The sequence below is a fragment of the Micropterus salmoides genome, unplaced genomic scaffold (assembly GCF_014851395.1).
Source record: "Micropterus salmoides isolate LMB-PRFRI ecotype aquatic unplaced genomic scaffold, ASM1485139v1 Ms_hic_scaffold_22, whole genome shotgun sequence".
NCBI lineage: Eukaryota > Metazoa > Chordata > Actinopteri > Centrarchiformes > Centrarchidae > Micropterus > Micropterus salmoides.
This window is the reverse complement of record NW_024041373.1, coordinates 13,899,477-13,915,587: the sequence shown is the minus strand read 5'-3', so window position 1 is coordinate 13,915,587 and position 16,111 is coordinate 13,899,477. Positions and strand designations below refer to the sequence as shown.

At 39.2% G+C, this 16,111-nt stretch overlaps 2 protein-coding genes across 4 annotated transcripts; one reads left to right on the top strand and one right to left on the bottom strand.

Moving 5' to 3' along the window:
* Positions 1-10: 10 nt before the first annotated feature.
* spef1 (sperm flagellar 1) lies at positions 11-3,965 on the top strand. Of its 2 annotated transcripts, none has more exons than XM_038737573.1 (7): positions 11-241; positions 440-551; positions 1,137-1,284; positions 1,472-1,517; positions 2,639-2,723; positions 2,813-3,014; positions 3,539-3,965. In XM_038737573.1, exons 1-7 carry the CDS (start codon positions 133-135, stop codon positions 3,650-3,652), a joined length of 816 nt encoding a protein of 271 aa, XP_038593501.1. In that variant the 5' UTR covers positions 11-132; the 3' UTR covers positions 3,653-3,965. The 2 variants fall into 2 exon arrangements, with proteins under 2 accessions (XP_038593501.1, XP_038593503.1); XM_038737575.1 differs by having other exon boundaries at positions 19-241; positions 2,813-2,918.
* A 3,297-nt stretch (positions 3,966-7,262) lies between these two features.
* Positions 7,263-15,489, bottom strand: erlin1 (ER lipid raft associated 1). Of its 2 annotated transcripts, none has more exons than XM_038737337.1 (12): positions 15,391-15,489; positions 13,945-14,073; positions 13,295-13,376; positions 12,490-12,536; positions 12,337-12,398; positions 12,110-12,235; positions 11,888-11,961; positions 11,212-11,270; positions 10,988-11,079; positions 10,713-10,802; positions 10,510-10,589; positions 7,263-9,940 (listed from the first exon to the last, which is right to left on the bottom strand). In XM_038737337.1, exons 2-12 carry the CDS (start codon positions 14,058-14,060, stop codon positions 9,755-9,757), a joined length of 1,014 nt encoding a protein of 337 aa, XP_038593265.1. In that variant the 5' UTR covers positions 14,061-14,073; positions 15,391-15,489; the 3' UTR covers positions 7,263-9,754. The 2 variants fall into 2 exon arrangements, with proteins under 2 accessions (XP_038593265.1, XP_038593266.1); XM_038737338.1 differs by lacking the exon at positions 15,391-15,489 and adding an exon at positions 15,311-15,373.
* Between the last annotated feature and the right edge of the window lie 622 nt (positions 15,490-16,111).

The following is a 16,111-nucleotide window of genomic DNA, read 5'->3' as shown; positions in this document are numbered from 1 at the left end:
AATTGGCGGTCGCCTAGCTACGCCTTCAACAACCTGCTGTCGGGGGGAAGCTAACAAGCTAGCTCAGTGAAACAGTTTGGATTTTGTTCTTCTTTTACAAACTGTCCACAAACACATGTCGCTGTGAGAACAATGGACCGAGAACTGAACGACGAGGAGCTGCAGGATTTCTACGCATGGATAGATAAAATACCTTTGTCCCGGCCCAAAAGAAACATCACACGAGACTTCAGCGACGGAGGTAGTTAAGTTTTGGCTTCACTAGCAATCCACTAACGTTAAACAAGCACTAGGAGTAATCTGACCTCGTATAGATTTGTCCTATCTCCAGCTACATCCATCTTGTTTGCGGAGTTAAACAGCTCAAATGTCTGTTTGTTTATTTCTCTACCTCTTGTGAACTGACTCTGCCTCTCTTGTTCTGCTGAGCCCTCTGTAGTGATGGCTGCAGAGGTTGTAAAATATTTCTTCCCAAAGCTTGTTGACCTGCACAACTATATTCCTGCAAACTCCACACCGCAGAAGCTCAGTAACTGGAACCTTCTCAACAGGCAAGACACCAGTCATTTTTTATTAGTTTAGTGTTTATTAAAAATTGCATGTAGGGATCTAATGAAGGTGGCTGCACTCATGAATCTGAGACTGCTGAACAGAGGCTGCATGAAGGACACAACCACAAAATGTTACCCCCATATCTGGAAAAAATTTAAATTCTCATAATCTGACACAATCAAACACACACTCAACAAATCAAGCACACACTCAACAAAAAGTTACAATCCCAATTTATATCTCTCAATCCAAACGACAATAACTGTTATAGTTTTTGCTTTTCAGTAACATTTTGCTGCAAACACTGAGGCAGAACATTTGTTGAGCACTGCCATGGGCCTGTGCATCTGGTTGTGAGAACCAATCCAACACACACCCACTCATCCTCTCCCTGGCCACTGATATGGCACACAGCCAGCTACAGCTTAATCGGTCTCCACTGTGAACACATTGGCCCCTATGTGTTTATCATCTCCGTGCATCATCAGTGAAATCCCTTTCAATATGCCACTCCTGCTGTAACTAGTTTTGTCAATTAAAAAACATCTGCAATTTGTATTTTTTTTTTAATTTCCTGTGGACAGGAAGGTGTTTTCCAAGCTGAACTTTCATGTGCCTGAGGAGACAATGAAGAGGATTGTACTGAGCACCGCAGGAGCGATAGAGCCTGTGCTGAGTGCCCTCCGGGAGAAGATAGATCAGAAATTGGAGCACACTACAGAGAATATACTGGTGTGTACTGCATGTTTATACATGTATGTGCAGGTCATACATACTTTGTTTTTGTATTGTATTGTATTGTATTGTATTTTGTATCTCTCTTCCATGTGAATCATAAATCTGTCCTCTGGATATTTGAGCATAAACATTGTAGGTGGAAAAATAACCACAATTTGAAAGATCTTTCTTTTGCACTCAGGATTTGGAATACTACAACACCAGGGACCGAGAGAAACCTCATACGGGTAGAGTAGCCATTCAGTTTTTCCATTTACACAAACCCTAACATTTATTATATATTTATCATACCTTTTTTTCTGTACCAACAACGACAATTCACACGTTTGTATAAAAAAAAATAAAGGACAAAAGAAAAGGAAACGGAATGAAAAGAAAATCTTCTGACCGATATGTGTGTTACCATATTTGACCTTAGATCACATCACGTTACAGGACAGTGATAAAGATTTCTGCAGAAGTTACTGAAGTCGGTGAAATCAACTGGTTTACAGAAACAGACGACACAGATGACTGTGTTTTGACTTTATGCCTTGTGCTGAATTTAACCCTGTTGCTGTCATCTGTGGAGTGTCTTAGCTGACAGTCCATAATTTGTCTTTTTTTAGCACAGGGAGGGAAGTGGGTGTAATTGTAGACACTTTTTAATGGTGCTGCGTCTGCTGGTCAGCTGACAAACACTAAATCAATATATTAAAGACACACTGAGTTGTTGGGTTTTTTGTGTCTGAGAAGGCTGTTTGGTGATTGCTGTGAAATGAACTTATCTGCTTCCTGTCTTGTCTTGCCTGTCCTGATATTGTCAGCGTCTAATCTATCCCCGAGATAGCATTGAGCACTCAGAGACACACACATACCTACATTTAACAACATCAGACAGGACCGATTAGAGAATGCTGCAACCTTTAGGGAGTGGATCGGTGATGTGTCGCTCTTCCGTTTCCCACACCTCATCTGTCCCTGAAACCACCGTGTAATGTTGACCTCAGGGCAGCGCCTCCTCCCTCTGCTCTTTCCTCTTCCATCTACACCCCATCCACTATCAGACATGCAGCTCAGGTCCTCATATCAACTACCAACATCACCAGATGGCCATTATCACTGCCCTGTGCTCAGCACTGCTGGACTTAAAGGCCTCCCTATTTTTCTCTTTCTCCATCTTCTAATCTTACTTTCTTGTTCCTCCCTCTTTCTGCTTACAGCCAGCGCCTATCTGCCTCCTATCCTCCTATCCTCCTCCATTTACCCTAGTTGTGTCCAAAAGATTTGTTGGATGAATCCCTGCAGAGTTTTAAACAACAGAGTTTCATGTTGGAGAAGTCTTACAGTTTTCTTTTGCTGGCTTCAGAAATTTGTCAGACCGAAGCGAAACTTCTGTCTCAGCTGGCAGGAGAAGAGATGAAAAAAGATGAAAAGAGCAGACTCAAAAACGGGTATGACCAAAATGTTGCTTTTAATGTGATTTAAATTAATCAGTAGCAGTCTATAATAACAACGTGTCTTTTGCTGTTTTACTGTGTAGTAAACCTCAGCACACAGCACAGTTTTACTCAGACATGGATCCTACTTTCCGACTAATCCTGCAGGAAAAAGATCAAGCTGTCATGGCTTTGCAGGAGACTGTGGAGGTACACACACACTTGAATTCGGGAAACACTGGGCTGGCTGAAATAAAATCTTCCGTTTTGATGTCCTGTAGAAGAGCTTTGTCATACAGACCACCGGTAATATTGTTACAGATGTGTATGTGTGTTAGAGAGAGGGGGGGAGAGAGACATTGTGTGAGTGTGAGTGTGAGTGTGTGTGTGTGTGTGTGTGTGTGTGTGTGTGTGTGTGTGTGTGTGTGTGTGTGTGTGTGTGTGTGTGTGTGTGTGTGTGAGTGTGAGTGTGAGTGCGTGTGAGTGTGAGTGCGTGTGAGTGTGAGTGCGTGTGTGTGTGAGTGTGTGTGTGTGTGTGTGTGTGTGTGTGTGTGTGTGTGTGTGTGTGTGTGTGTGTGTGTGTGTGTGAGTGATACATATGCGTCATAAGCTGTGTCAGCAGTGGTCAGTGAGTCAATATCTGCTCAGAGGATATAACTTTTTTTGTGGCTGCTCCTTCATGTTAAGAAAGAGGTAGAATAAGGACACAAGTATGCAACACTTCCTGTTGCAACTTTAGGAAGTTCATCAGTTAGATAATTCAGTTTCAGAAATGATCTGCCCATATTTTTACCACATCCTTTTGCAACATTGTGTGTATGTGTGTGTAGATCCTGCAGATGAAAGTGAACAGGTTAGAGCATCTGGTTCATCTGAAGGACATGCGGATTGAAGATCTGATGCGGCATCTGGAGACGTACAAAGCAAAAGACAGTACACGCTGATACATGTACACCAACAATACAAAAAGAGGATCAGATCTGAGATTATTGCCCTAACAGCTAAAATGCATCAAATGCACCTGCGGGATTACAGATGTGTTATGTTTTAACACTGTCTTGTTTATTAAGTAAAGTGTGTTTTTTTGCTGAAAGAGAGGTTGTTCATTTCATTCCCATGAACATCAGCTGTAATATCTTCAATCTATCTTGTCTAAGGAGATTCTACTGTAAATGGTTTATCAGTTCAAAAACTGTGCCTTTACACAGCCTATGACTTCTGACTGTCAAGTGCTCAATAAATCAACTCACTTTTCAAGTTGTCTTTTTCAATATCAGCAGAGTGTAGCAAATAAGCGGAGCAGCGATCTGAAGCATTGCAATTAACCCAACTTGTGCAAAAGTGTTTATACACTGTGACTGTCACTTACTTCCACAAATAAAATGACATCACTCATTTTTCTATTTAACACTTGTTACTGTTTTAGAAGTGACGATTGGTGACGCAAATCAAACGCAGCTATTAATGACTTAATTTTCCACTGTATGAAGCGTCGGCTTCAGAATGAGTGTACAGTGAAGCTGACATATACAAATATAGTAAAGCATTGCCGACTTTGATCTTGCTGTGCTATAGCTGATCTTCTCCAGCTGCCTGCTGCTGTGACTTAGTTTAGTGTTAATCACCTTCACACCACCTAATCAATCACCATTATCAAGCTTGAAGCAATATAACACTGAGGTACAAATCTTCCATTTTATCTTTCATCACTCCAAGTAGACAGCTTTCAGACTTTTGTCACGGTCTTGTAGATATTTACAAATTAGTTCAATCAGGAATAAAGAACTATTGAACAATAATGCATAAATTATACAGTGTTCAGTGTAAATTAGTTTACTAGCATGCCACGCAGCCAACAGCAATATCAATGAAAAGTCTGTCATGTCTGCAATAATATGTTATTTTGTTTCAACATTTATTTAATGTTATTTTATATTGTTGGTGAAAAGTAAAGCAACATTTCCCATGTCCCAGTGAATCACTGCCTCCCAATGCTGCTAATCCACCATACATAATAAACAACATAATAAATGGGTACATTTAAAAGATTTCCCCACTCTAACAAGAGTGCAGTAAAAATAAAAAGTGATATTTTTATTGAAAGCGCGCATGACATATAATCTACCCATCTACATCCCAAAATTAGGTCATACATAATTTCTTTTTTTTAAGTAACCGAAATATTCATACTGGCATCAACGTTCAAAAAAGTCAAGCCGTATAATAAAATATATTTATAATAAGTATAAAACTACTATAGTACAGCAAACAAGATCCGAAATAATAACCAGGACATTGTGTTGGTTGCAGACCAGTCTATCATGATGACACAGATTTGTTCTGCACTAAATAATCTTTTGACAGATGCAACAAGGTTTCCAGAATTGGAGTAAACAGAAGAGAAAGAAATTAAATGTCTCGTATTTTATAACATTCCATAAAGGTGCAGGACTTGTGAGAGAACAGTCACAATCGAAGCAGCAGAGGCCAAGATATGCTGAGCTGTATCTCCACAAACACTGACTCCTACTACTCCCATAATGCAGCTGACACACTAGCCAGCCAAGACATGTTAGCATTAGTCAGAACCAGAACAGCTCTCTAGCTTCTTTCTGTTTTGTCTGTGCTGAGCATTTTGTTCTCAGTATTTTAGTTTCCTTCAGTAAAGAGTTTTTGGTCGGTCACTAACTGAGTAATAAAAAAAAGAAGACATATTTGTACCATTGACTCTTTTGTGAGCTGTTTATACTGTAACAGAGTAATAAGCGGTCGGTTCCCTCAAAGGTCATCACCGTTAACATGGCTCGCTGTTGGTCAACAATGCAAATTTACGGGTCAGAGTTCACCAAAGTTGAAAAGTTCAAAGGTTGAAATTTTGGTGGATTTACTTCCTGCCCCTGTGAAATTTACCGTGAAATTGAACAGTTTTACACGGTGTAACCGAGCCTTAACTTAAGGTAAGCCTTATGACATCATCAGGGTTATCTTCCCAGAACAAAGCTCCCTTCAGGGCCACAGAAGACAAAATACAAGGGTTTTCCCAGGCTCAGCAGTACTCCTCATGATAAGTAAACTGACCTTTCTGTGTCAAATTAAAGGCTGGCTGATCATTTACAACAGGAAAACAAACAAGAACTGGTTGATTAAAACAGGCGTATATGACATATATGCAACACATAATTGGGTTTTTTGATGTACACACAGGTTAGGAATGTGAGCATAAAGTGCAGAACGGAGCAGCTGATGAATCATATTCAGTATCACACAGCTGTTAGGGGAATGGATTTCAGGCTCAGAGATGAGGGACCACACCCTTGTATCTCTGGGGAGGGACAGATCCAGGTAGGAGTCGAGGCTAGACGGATTGTGCAGCATCTGATGATCAAGGACAAAAGGAAGGAAAGAGAAGCACTGGCTCATCCAGGAAGCAGCCAACCTGACCTTGACCCCACTTCCTGAGAGGGAGGGCTTTAAACTTGCTGACATGAAATCAGACCACCCATTAAAAATGAGCACAGACCACCAGACATCCACATAAGAAAAAAAACCCTCTAAAAAACCCTCTTCCGTTAAGTAAACACGATGAGCATGAAGTTTATTTGCACTCACAAACATGCTTTATGATCGCATTTCTCACAAATGCTGATATCAGGAAATACCAGATCTGTGGTCCGACTAAAACTAAACACCCTCCCTCTGAAAGTAAAGACTGATGGTTTGGCTGTGAAAGGATACCAGAGCTCTCTGTTAGGACAGAGGTCATAAGAGGAAGCTATCCCTCATTTGGTCATTCAGGCTGCGGTCACATGCACACTTTGAATACTTCCTGGAAAGCCTTTGTGAACAGCTGACTAGCCTTGCTGAGGGCAGGACTTGAGGTTTAGAGTCAGTCTCCTGGGATGCTCATTTTCCAAACTCAGACAAACACATCTCTGTTTTTGTAATGTTTACAACACGTTTTGTGGGTTAGAACAACAGGGACTGTGTGATGGATTGTGTGTATGTGTACTCAGTAAATGTTCATTGAATCATCCTCGTGTTGCCACAAACACCCAGCCATCCAAAGAAGTCAACGCACGCTCATTGTCCAAATGTCTCACTTTTTTGGATCCTGCTTAACAGTGAAAAACAGAGCTAAAGCCCAAACTTAGTATGTGTGCATGTGTAGTTTGAATGTCTCACAGAGTATGGGAAATTTGAGTGCTGAGTTTCACATAGTTTAGTTCTTTAAATCTGTAGATGTTAATGTTTTATTTTGACATTATCAACTACACATTTTACACAAACTTGCTTTCCTCATGCAGTTTTAAAGCTTTACATTTTTTCTGAACATCATTTCACATACTCATTTTACTGACCCTTATTTGGGCCCATAATTTGGCCTTTATTCTTAGGTTTTGCTTTGTTAAACTGAACTTGTGTCAAGTAAACACCACTTGGCAAAACTCTGTTTGGGGCTCAGTGACTGAAGCAGCGCTTTGAGTGGTGTTAGCTCTCCTCCTGTTGGCATCCAAGTGCACTACACAATGTCCACACACAAATCAGCAGGAGAAGAAAGGTACCAAAATAGGTTTTATTTTTACATAAGAACATTGTCAAAACTTGAAAACATTTTGCATATAAACCTTTTAAAACAAGGAGACAATGTTTGGATTTCACAGATTGTACAAAATATTGACAAAAAATTATTTTCATGAGTGATTCCTACCCCCTTTTGCATCTTTATTTGAACCCACCACCAAAGCAAATGCAGTGCAGCGCAGCCTTTGACTGCCATTCGGAGGTCAAGTAAACATCACATCTTCCAAACACTAGTAGTGTCCACTGCTAGTTCTGTCATTCTCAGCGAGAGTCTATGAAGAGACTGCACAGTACAGTTTGTAAACCCAAGTCTTAATGTTACGTGTTTTAGTTTCTTATTATTTAAGGCTTGAATTCTGAATAGCGGAAGTTATTTCCATGTTTCTGAAATGCAGAGCTGAACGAAAGCTTAAAACACAATAAAAACTAGCACCAACTTGCATCTTGTTTAAGCCCAAGCTTTATCAACATTCATCTTTAAATAGAATAAAGCTTGTTTTTGTGTAGTACTGGAACTCATTTCATCACAAAAATGATGGGAGGTTAAACAAATTTTCACTAAGTGCAAATTATTGTTAGGAGCTATGTGTTGCCTTTTAAATTCTGTTTAGCAAAGATTGAAAAACAGTCCATTCATTCTTTAATTGCAGAAAAATGTTAACATCGACAGTGGAAAGGATATTTTGTTTAGATTATTTATACTTTGAATGACAAACAACCTCATAATATTCAATTTTACAGACACCTACTGTAAATAGACGGTGCAATAAAATGGTGACCGTGCAATCAAAATGTCACCTTAAATATTTTCAGAAGACACAAAATCTAGTTGACTGTGGCGTTTTATTTTAGACAACGAACTTTCGTTTGAAACTAAATCAGAGCTCTGCTTATCCTCAAATCAAAAAGTCAAATATTGTCTTGTCTCACAACTTCAGTTCCAACTTGTGTATGACCAGATTCCATTAACAGATTTTAAACATACAGCGTAGATGCTCATTTATTTTCTTTTTAATTTTCCAGCACAAATAGATGATTTTGATTTTTGAAGAGGGTAAGCTCTGTACGACATTGAGCAGCTGTTTTATTAAAATAAACGTCCGTCTCGTGAGAGTTTACATTCCAACCACATCTGAATAAGCTGTATAACAACACAGTTGGCAGACAATCGCAGGCACTAATAATCATCTGAATTAAGCCACTACAAATTTCCGCTTGCATGGCCCTGATAATCAAAGCCAGATGGAGGAAAGAAAGACTTACTGGACTTCTTGACGAAGGAATACAAATCACAACTTCCTCCAGTGGCACCATTACTCAACTGATTTGTTGTTACACTTACATATTAAACTTTTAACTATTACTCAACTCTTAAAAGACAAAATCTGAATTTCTTTTAGCAGCACTAGAACCTTTTTCCTCGGATGGCTTCACAGTAAATGCCAAAGCAGGTCTTAGTGCATCATCTTAAGTCTTACTGTGGTGGCTGCGCTCTCAACCACAACTAATAACAGCAAAATTTCACCAAGCAAACAGAAGATAAACAACATTACTACCAATCTGTCACCACCACATGATGAAAGCCCTCGACTTAAATGACTTGAGTATCTGTAGAATAGTATCAAACTGTACGCAGGCCATTTTGTAGAATGTTTACATATAAAACATTTTTTTTCATAGCTCATTTTTCAAGTCTGCTTGATTTCAGCCAACTGGAAATGTAGGTGGGCTCTATGTGGTGAACGACTGCTGAAATATCTGCGTGTATAATGTTTAAACTGCTGTGTATAACCTGTCATAACCATTTTAAGTTCATCCATAAGCAGCATTTGCTCTGAGGTGGGATTAAAACAGTCCTCACACTGACTTGTATTAAGGGAGAAGAGCCAACTAGTGATTTAGTGTAGGAGAAGATGACAAAGAGATGACCTACCCACGTTACACACTTACACAAAGCATCCCGCCTTTAATTAGTGTCACCTGTCAAGATTCCAGTTCAGCTAAACCAGAAATTAATTCTCAAAAATCATATTAATTTTCATCACAAATCACTCTTCTTGCATACAACAAACAAAATAAATGCAGATCCAACAGCAAAGTTAAACACTGCACTGGTTGCAAGCACATGTAAATTAGGGCGACTACTTGCCGTCGCCTTTCCAGGCATAAGCATTTATTATGCTTTTAATTTTTAACTATGGCATCATTCTCATTCCTACAACTCGCAAAGAGTGGAAGGTAAAAACAAAAAGAAGTTCCCTTTTATCTTGCCTCTCCAAGCTCTCAATTCTGCTTGTCCTGAATTGTTCCTATGCCATTTAGATTTAAGACTTAAGTGTGTTTGTTTACCACACTAGCTGCAAAGCCGTCCCACCCATTATCTTCATTTCAGTGCTCTCCGCCTCACAGACAAGACAGGTTCCCCATCAGGTTCTCCTGTCCTGTGCAGAAACAGAGCTGTGGACTCACTGCCCCTCCGTTTTAAGAAAGTCTTGTTGAGCATTGGGCAGATTAGCGGCGTGCACAGACTTAGGGGGGCTGTTGTTTCCCTCTACAAACATGTTAGGGATCTCCTGGCCAAAGTAGATCTTACTGTTAGCTGATATGGCCTGGTACTTCATCAGCTCCAGGTACGCCGGGGTTAACTTCAACTGTAAAAATTAGCAGACAGACACAGTATGTGAGGATTAGATCATCAGTAATAACAATACTGCTATGAATCTTAATGTGACTGGACAACGTACAGCATGGCTAAAAGCGAATGTAACATTGCTCTTGGCTCGGCTGGGGAGGATCTGGTTCCAAATAAAAAGCAAAGTCGGTGGTGTGCAAGTCCATTTTAAGTTAGTTTAAGTTCCTGCTGTAATGGTGTTAGTCATGTGTCTCATGCAAATATTTTAAAGGTGACATTTTAATGCCCCCTCTGTTTGCACAAAGACGACGATTTATTTTAAAGAGGAGCAGAGAGCCACAGCTCTGCCTCTGCCAACCATCCAGTGAATCCGCCAGACAGAATGTGTGGGCTGTCTGTATAAATCTGACTACACCAACTGAAATTATGATATGAAAATGTTTATATTATTAGTGCTAACATAGTGTAACGTTGATATTGTAGCTATCACAAAAATACCTTGCAATATAGCAATAATATTTTAAAGCCATTAAGATTTTATGTTTCGTGTGCGTTTGTCTATGAAACGGTGTCAACACCATCTTTTACCGCGTTTGCTTCAGCCAACTTCGTAGCAGTGTAAAATTCTGCATCAGCCTTTGCCCGCTCCCTTGCCAGGAAGGCAGAATCTGAAACAAAGAGACAGTGTTGAATAAGACAGGCACATGACAGACCAGTTCAGCAGACGCCAACGCATACAGGAACACACAAATCCATCTCACAGAAGAGAACTGAGAAACAGTGAGGCTAACCCTCTATTTGAGAGATCCTCTTCTCTGTCTCTTTCTCCATCACCTTCTGTTGGAAGTGGATCTCTGCTACCTGGGCCATTTTCTGAGCCTCTGTGGGATAGAGAAACATTAACTTTGAGGAAGGTACAGAAGGGTAGAGGTCGATAGTAGGGTTATACATGAGTGACTGAAAGAGGGAAACTGCTAAAATTGTAATGATGGTCATGCAAATGAAAAGCTAGTGGCCTAAGCTAATGTTAGCAGCTGTTTTACAGTAAAAGCACCATCACATTTACCAATAATGGCCTTCTTCCTTTCGGTCTCTGCTTCCTTTTCCACCACCTTCTGAGTCTGAACTGTGATTAACAGACGAGTCTTTTCCGCTTCCCTGCACACACACACACAAAACAGGTTGGGTTCTTTTCTGTGTGGTCTTATTTGAAATGAGTGGGTGGATAACAGGAGAGAATCTGAAGCATGCACTAACACTGCGCGAAGAAGTATAGATTTACAAACTCACATGAGTTCAAAGTTCCTCCTGATAGACTCGGGGATTTTTGGCTTGGTAACACGGACTGCCTTCATCACGATGTTGAAATAGAAAAGAGAGAAATAAATAAATGAGCCTTTCCCCATAATCAGCCTGCCAATATATTTTTACAGAGAGTGGATGACTGGTCATTAGGTTAGTTAGAAGACTGATTAGGATGAACGTTCTGATCAGTTAAGCCTCATTCACACCCCTCACCTACAAGTGGTCAACAAATGTCATGTGTTGTGTTCAATGTGTTTCCATTTTCCCCTAATGTATTTCTTCACAGTAGTACATTAATGGTCCTCACTCAGGGGCGGGTTTCATTAAAAAAACAGTTGCAGAGAGTAAATTGGCATTGGCTCACAGCTCAAGCTGGATTTATAGTTGGGGTTAATGGCAGCCCCGCTTTTATTCACTTCATCAGAGAGTGGCGGTTGCAGTGTAAATGGCTTTGCTTGATGTGTGTTACTGAAAAGGAGATGACTCTTTCTTCACTCTGACCCCATGTGTAATTTTGAGGAGGTGCACAACAGATGCCATAACCCCAGTATGAGCAACTATTAATCCTGCTTCAGTCTTCAGCAAGCCAGACTCATCTAGTTGTCATTGTGACTTGAATCCCAGTCTTCCTGCTTACTGTGGAACTTGTGTGTGTAAATACCTGTATTGTAAGTCCAGGTGCCATAACAGTAAGGTCTTTCTGCAATGCAGTCTTCAGGTTCTCATCTATAATGTCTGCAAGACAAAAACAGCAGCTGTTTGAATACACGACATGCGGTGTATCACGTTTTAGGAATTTCAGGAATGAACACAGCACAAGTTGCCTTGTACGTACTGCATTCAAATGAAACAACACTGTGTTTCATTACTAAAGTGCACCCACCAAACAACTCAATGTAGACCTCCTGTAGTGTGTGTACACTGCAGAACTGGTTGAGTTCATGGTGAATCTTGTTGAAAATTAGAGTTTTGTCATAATCAGCAGTATAGTTCCTCACAATGTCCACCACTGCAAATAAAAGCAACAGTTGTTGTGATCCCAGGCAGCTGGCACAGTTAATGAAATACATAAGGAACTCATGCAATGAAGGGAATACGAATATTTTGTACCTGCTGAAGAGACCAGCATGTTAACAACCTCTATCCTGTCAAAATAGATCATCACACCACCACTGTGAAGAAAAACAAATACCTGTTCAATACATAATCATTTCCTAAATGGATCAATTTCTTGAACAGCTACGTCAATTAGCTCAGTCTTACCTCGTTCCACAAGGCACATTCTTGATCTCATCAGTTTGGAGAGTAGTCTGAAACACAAAAATTCAAAACATAATCAGACAAAGATTATTCCCCTACTACAAGGGTGCTTACATTAACATGACAATTTTTCAAAGTTGTATATTGCTAGTTTATAAAAGTATTTAAGACTAGATAAGGCAGCGCATTGTTTTTATGTTAACCTGAATCTATAATACATACAATGTGCTAATGCTAATCATCAAGGTTTATTCTTCATCTTGGAAATAAGTTTGACACACAATAATTATAATATTAATTAAAATTCAATTAATTTCAGTTTGGGTCACGTGATGACAACTGAACCCTTTCCTTGACAACTGAGCCTTGACTATGAGATGCAGTTTAAAGCTCAGGAAAAAAGCTAGTAAGTGGACCTTGAGATATTTTATTAACCTTTACTGTTGATGTTCAATCTCGTATCTTAGTCATAGCAATCGCACAGGTTACGGCTACAACAAGTTTAAAAAAATAAAAAATAAAATTACCCAATAAAGGCTACAACCTGAATAATATTATTATCACTATTACACATGTAAGCAAAAAATGTTTTGCTTAAAGCGTATTTCGCAGCACAACAAATGTGTATAAACTTGGTGTAAAATAAAGTCACTGCAACCACGGTTGAATGGCAACTGATTACATACTGTAGCTGATTTATTTATAGATGATCCCTTCTGGTTTTCATGTGCAGCAGCTTATGGTTGACTATCACATTACACATGCCTCTGCTAAAAGTCCAGGTTTCAGGGCTGAAAGTTGAGTTTACCTGCACTGATCTAAAGGTGGTAATGAAAGGCAGCATAATGTGATATCCAGGACCATTGGGAGAAGTCAGTAATGCCCCACCCCTGAAACAAATACAAACAAATTACTTAGTCTTAATTCTTAGGAGCAGATGTTTCACTGATTACATCCAAAAACAGGGTAAACAAAAGAAAAGGACAGAAAGGTGTTTATTCAGGTGTTAACAGTCATTAAAAAGGTGTAGTTGTGTTTTTGATGAACAACTTTGAATTCTTATAAAAGGGTATTTCTGTTATTTTGTCATTCTTGAAAACTCTGTCAACAATTAAGGTATAATATCTAGATTATATCCCACATACTATATATTATGGTTCTTTTTAAGTTCAATTTGCCCCCTGCAGGGACCACTCAAGTTTAATATTAATCTTTATTGTTGATTAAGCCATGTTACATTTGACCAATACCTATGAATTGTAGCTCACATCTGAAATGGAAAACTTGAGCCTTTTTTTATCTCTCTTTGGTCAAACAGGTTTGGAGCTTATACACCAAAATAATTACCAGATAATATAGAAAACAGGCCTCTTCCAAATAACAATATGCCATCCACATTCTAAATATATGTGCCTTATTTCTGTCAGGCACAGATGTTACGCATCATTATAGTGATACCTGTAGTACACAGCAAGGTGTCCTTCTTCTATCTTGTGAATGGAGGAGTGCAAAATGATGGCCATCACTCCTGCTATTGCTGCAAATACTGCCCCTACATGCGCCATTGTCATCATCACTAGCACTCACCTACAGGGAGAGAAAGAAGCATGAACACATATATTTATACAACAATATATTCTCAGGGCACCATTAAGCCTACGGTCAGGAGTCTACAGTCTGATACAATGCAGTCTAATACAACAGCCTACTTTCTTGAAGGTTTTAATGTTCGGCTTTGTTTAAACTGTTTTAGAAAGGTGTTAATCCACCACACTTTACGGTTTTGGAGGCTGTGGTGCTGTTGAATTGTATTGATCTTTTAAATATGTTGTCTAACCTCAAACGTATAAAGTACTAATTATAAAATACTATTTATACACCTCTAAATAAACCAAACTATGCAAAGCGTCATAAAACTTATTTTAAAAGCATCTGCCCCAAGCACTGTTTGGCAAAATTTGCATGGGTGCAGGAAGGCACAACACTTCCACCTCGTTACAGCATTTTCGTTAGAAAAGCAAGGATGAGTAAATGCCCTGAAATTGTTGACTCATCCGCTGGGCTGGATTGTTACTCTGTTATTAAACCAACTGTTCGATAAATCAAAAAAATCATTATAACTTACATGCGTTACGCTGTTGTCATAAATAACGTTACAGGTTTGCATATTTAGGTGACGTGTTTAAGTTACCTTCAGTAAATGTCATGTAGCCCGACTTTCACCCAGTTCAAAAATCTTAATTGAACGCAACCCAGTCGTTCAACGTTAGTTAACTTAAAACATTTAACTTACAGGACGTTTACAGTTAACTTAATGTGTATGTGACAGCACGTTTTAACCTTAAAGTTGCTGATTTAACAGTTAACGTTAGTATGTGTAGTACAAAGTCATAATAACGACAACGAGCAGTGTGTTAGCTGCCTCGGTAAAGTTACTGCACTTCACTAGAAACCACTATGTTAACGTTAGCGCTAACATGCACGATTAGCTTGCAGAATGAACGTTACCTTTAAGTACACAACTAACGTTAGCTAGCGAGTAATTCATTGTCAACATATAAAGCAACGCGTTTAACAGCATAGCTAACGTTGTGACTCCTTCAACGCAACTATCACATTTAACATCGGAGTTGATTTAATTCAGTAAAAGCAAAGACTGATCATTCGGTAACGTTTGGTAACGTTAACCCAGCTAGCCAGATTAGATAGCTAGCTAGCTTTCATTAACGGGTGGGTTCGGAAGTCACTAACGTCAGCTTCTTGTAGCTTCATGCTAACATTATCTTAACTAGGCTGCTAGCGTAAAGCTAACGTGTTGACTCACCTGGCATTAGGCTGGAATAAAATAAACGCTATCAATATGTAAGAATTAGAATAAATGGTTGGTTTATATAATAAAATTACCTCTGTATCGAACCGTCTTCCCTCCTGGTCTTATCATTCATCGACCCATCCCCCTCACCCCGCCTACCACAGGCTGCGCTCTTGCTATTACTTGTTACATTACGGTGCCTTCAGATGCAGTTGGAAATGGCACTTGTAGGGCTGCTATTTGTTCAGTAAAAAATCACATTCAATCCTGTACTCTGATGAACACTAAATGTCTTCATAATAAGTAATATTCCTAAATCAATGTTTTACTGAAGCAAAATCTATTTTTTAATCAATAAGTCTAAATTGTGTTCAGTGGAAGGAGTTATTTTAACACCAATTTGGTTTTAGATTAGATTAGACTTTATCAACTTTATTGTCAGAGTACGCATATACAGAGGTAATAAAAAGCATAGACAGAAATATAACAGAAATATAGTAGTTACTTTATACAGATACTTGCTGTTGTGCTATATCTTGGCCATTTTGACGTTTGGAGTTAGCTCATTCTGTAGTTTATAGGCTACTGCTGAAAAGTTGCCCCTTCGCAGTTGCCCCTGGTTTTATTGCTATATGTACAGTCTGTGCAAAAAATATGAATAGTGCAAATAAGATATATGTTTAAGGGCTGTGAGCAGTGCAAATGATGAGAGCAAAAGTGATCGCAGATTAAAGGTGTGGAGTTCAGCAGAGTCACAGTCTCAAGGAAGAAGCTCTTCTACCTGAGCCTGCTGGTGCAAGGGGGTGGATGGGT

Excerpts from the sequence above, each read along its gene's own strand:
- spef1 (XM_038737573.1), top strand. The coding sequence starts at position 133 with ATGGACCGAGAACTGAACGACGAGGAGCTGCAGGATTTCTACGCATGG. Across the intron at positions 1,285-1,471 it reads ACACTACAGAGAATATACTG|GATTTGGAATACTACAACAC; the intron begins GTGTGTACTGCA and ends TTTTGCACTCAG. Across the intron at positions 2,724-2,812 it reads AAGAGCAGACTCAAAAACGG|TAAACCTCAGCACACAGCAC; the intron begins GTATGACCAAAA and ends TTTACTGTGTAG.
- erlin1 (XM_038737337.1), bottom strand. The coding sequence starts at position 14,060 with ATGATGACAATGGCGCATGTAGGGGCAGTATTTGCAGCAATAGCAGGA. Across the intron at positions 13,377-13,944 it reads CACCTTGCTGTGTACTACAG|GGGTGGGGCATTACTGACTT; the intron begins GTATCACTATAA and ends TATTTGTTTCAG. Across the intron at positions 12,399-12,489 it reads AATGTGCCTTGTGGAACGAG|TGGTGGTGTGATGATCTATT; the intron begins GTAAGACTGAGC and ends TTTTCTTCACAG.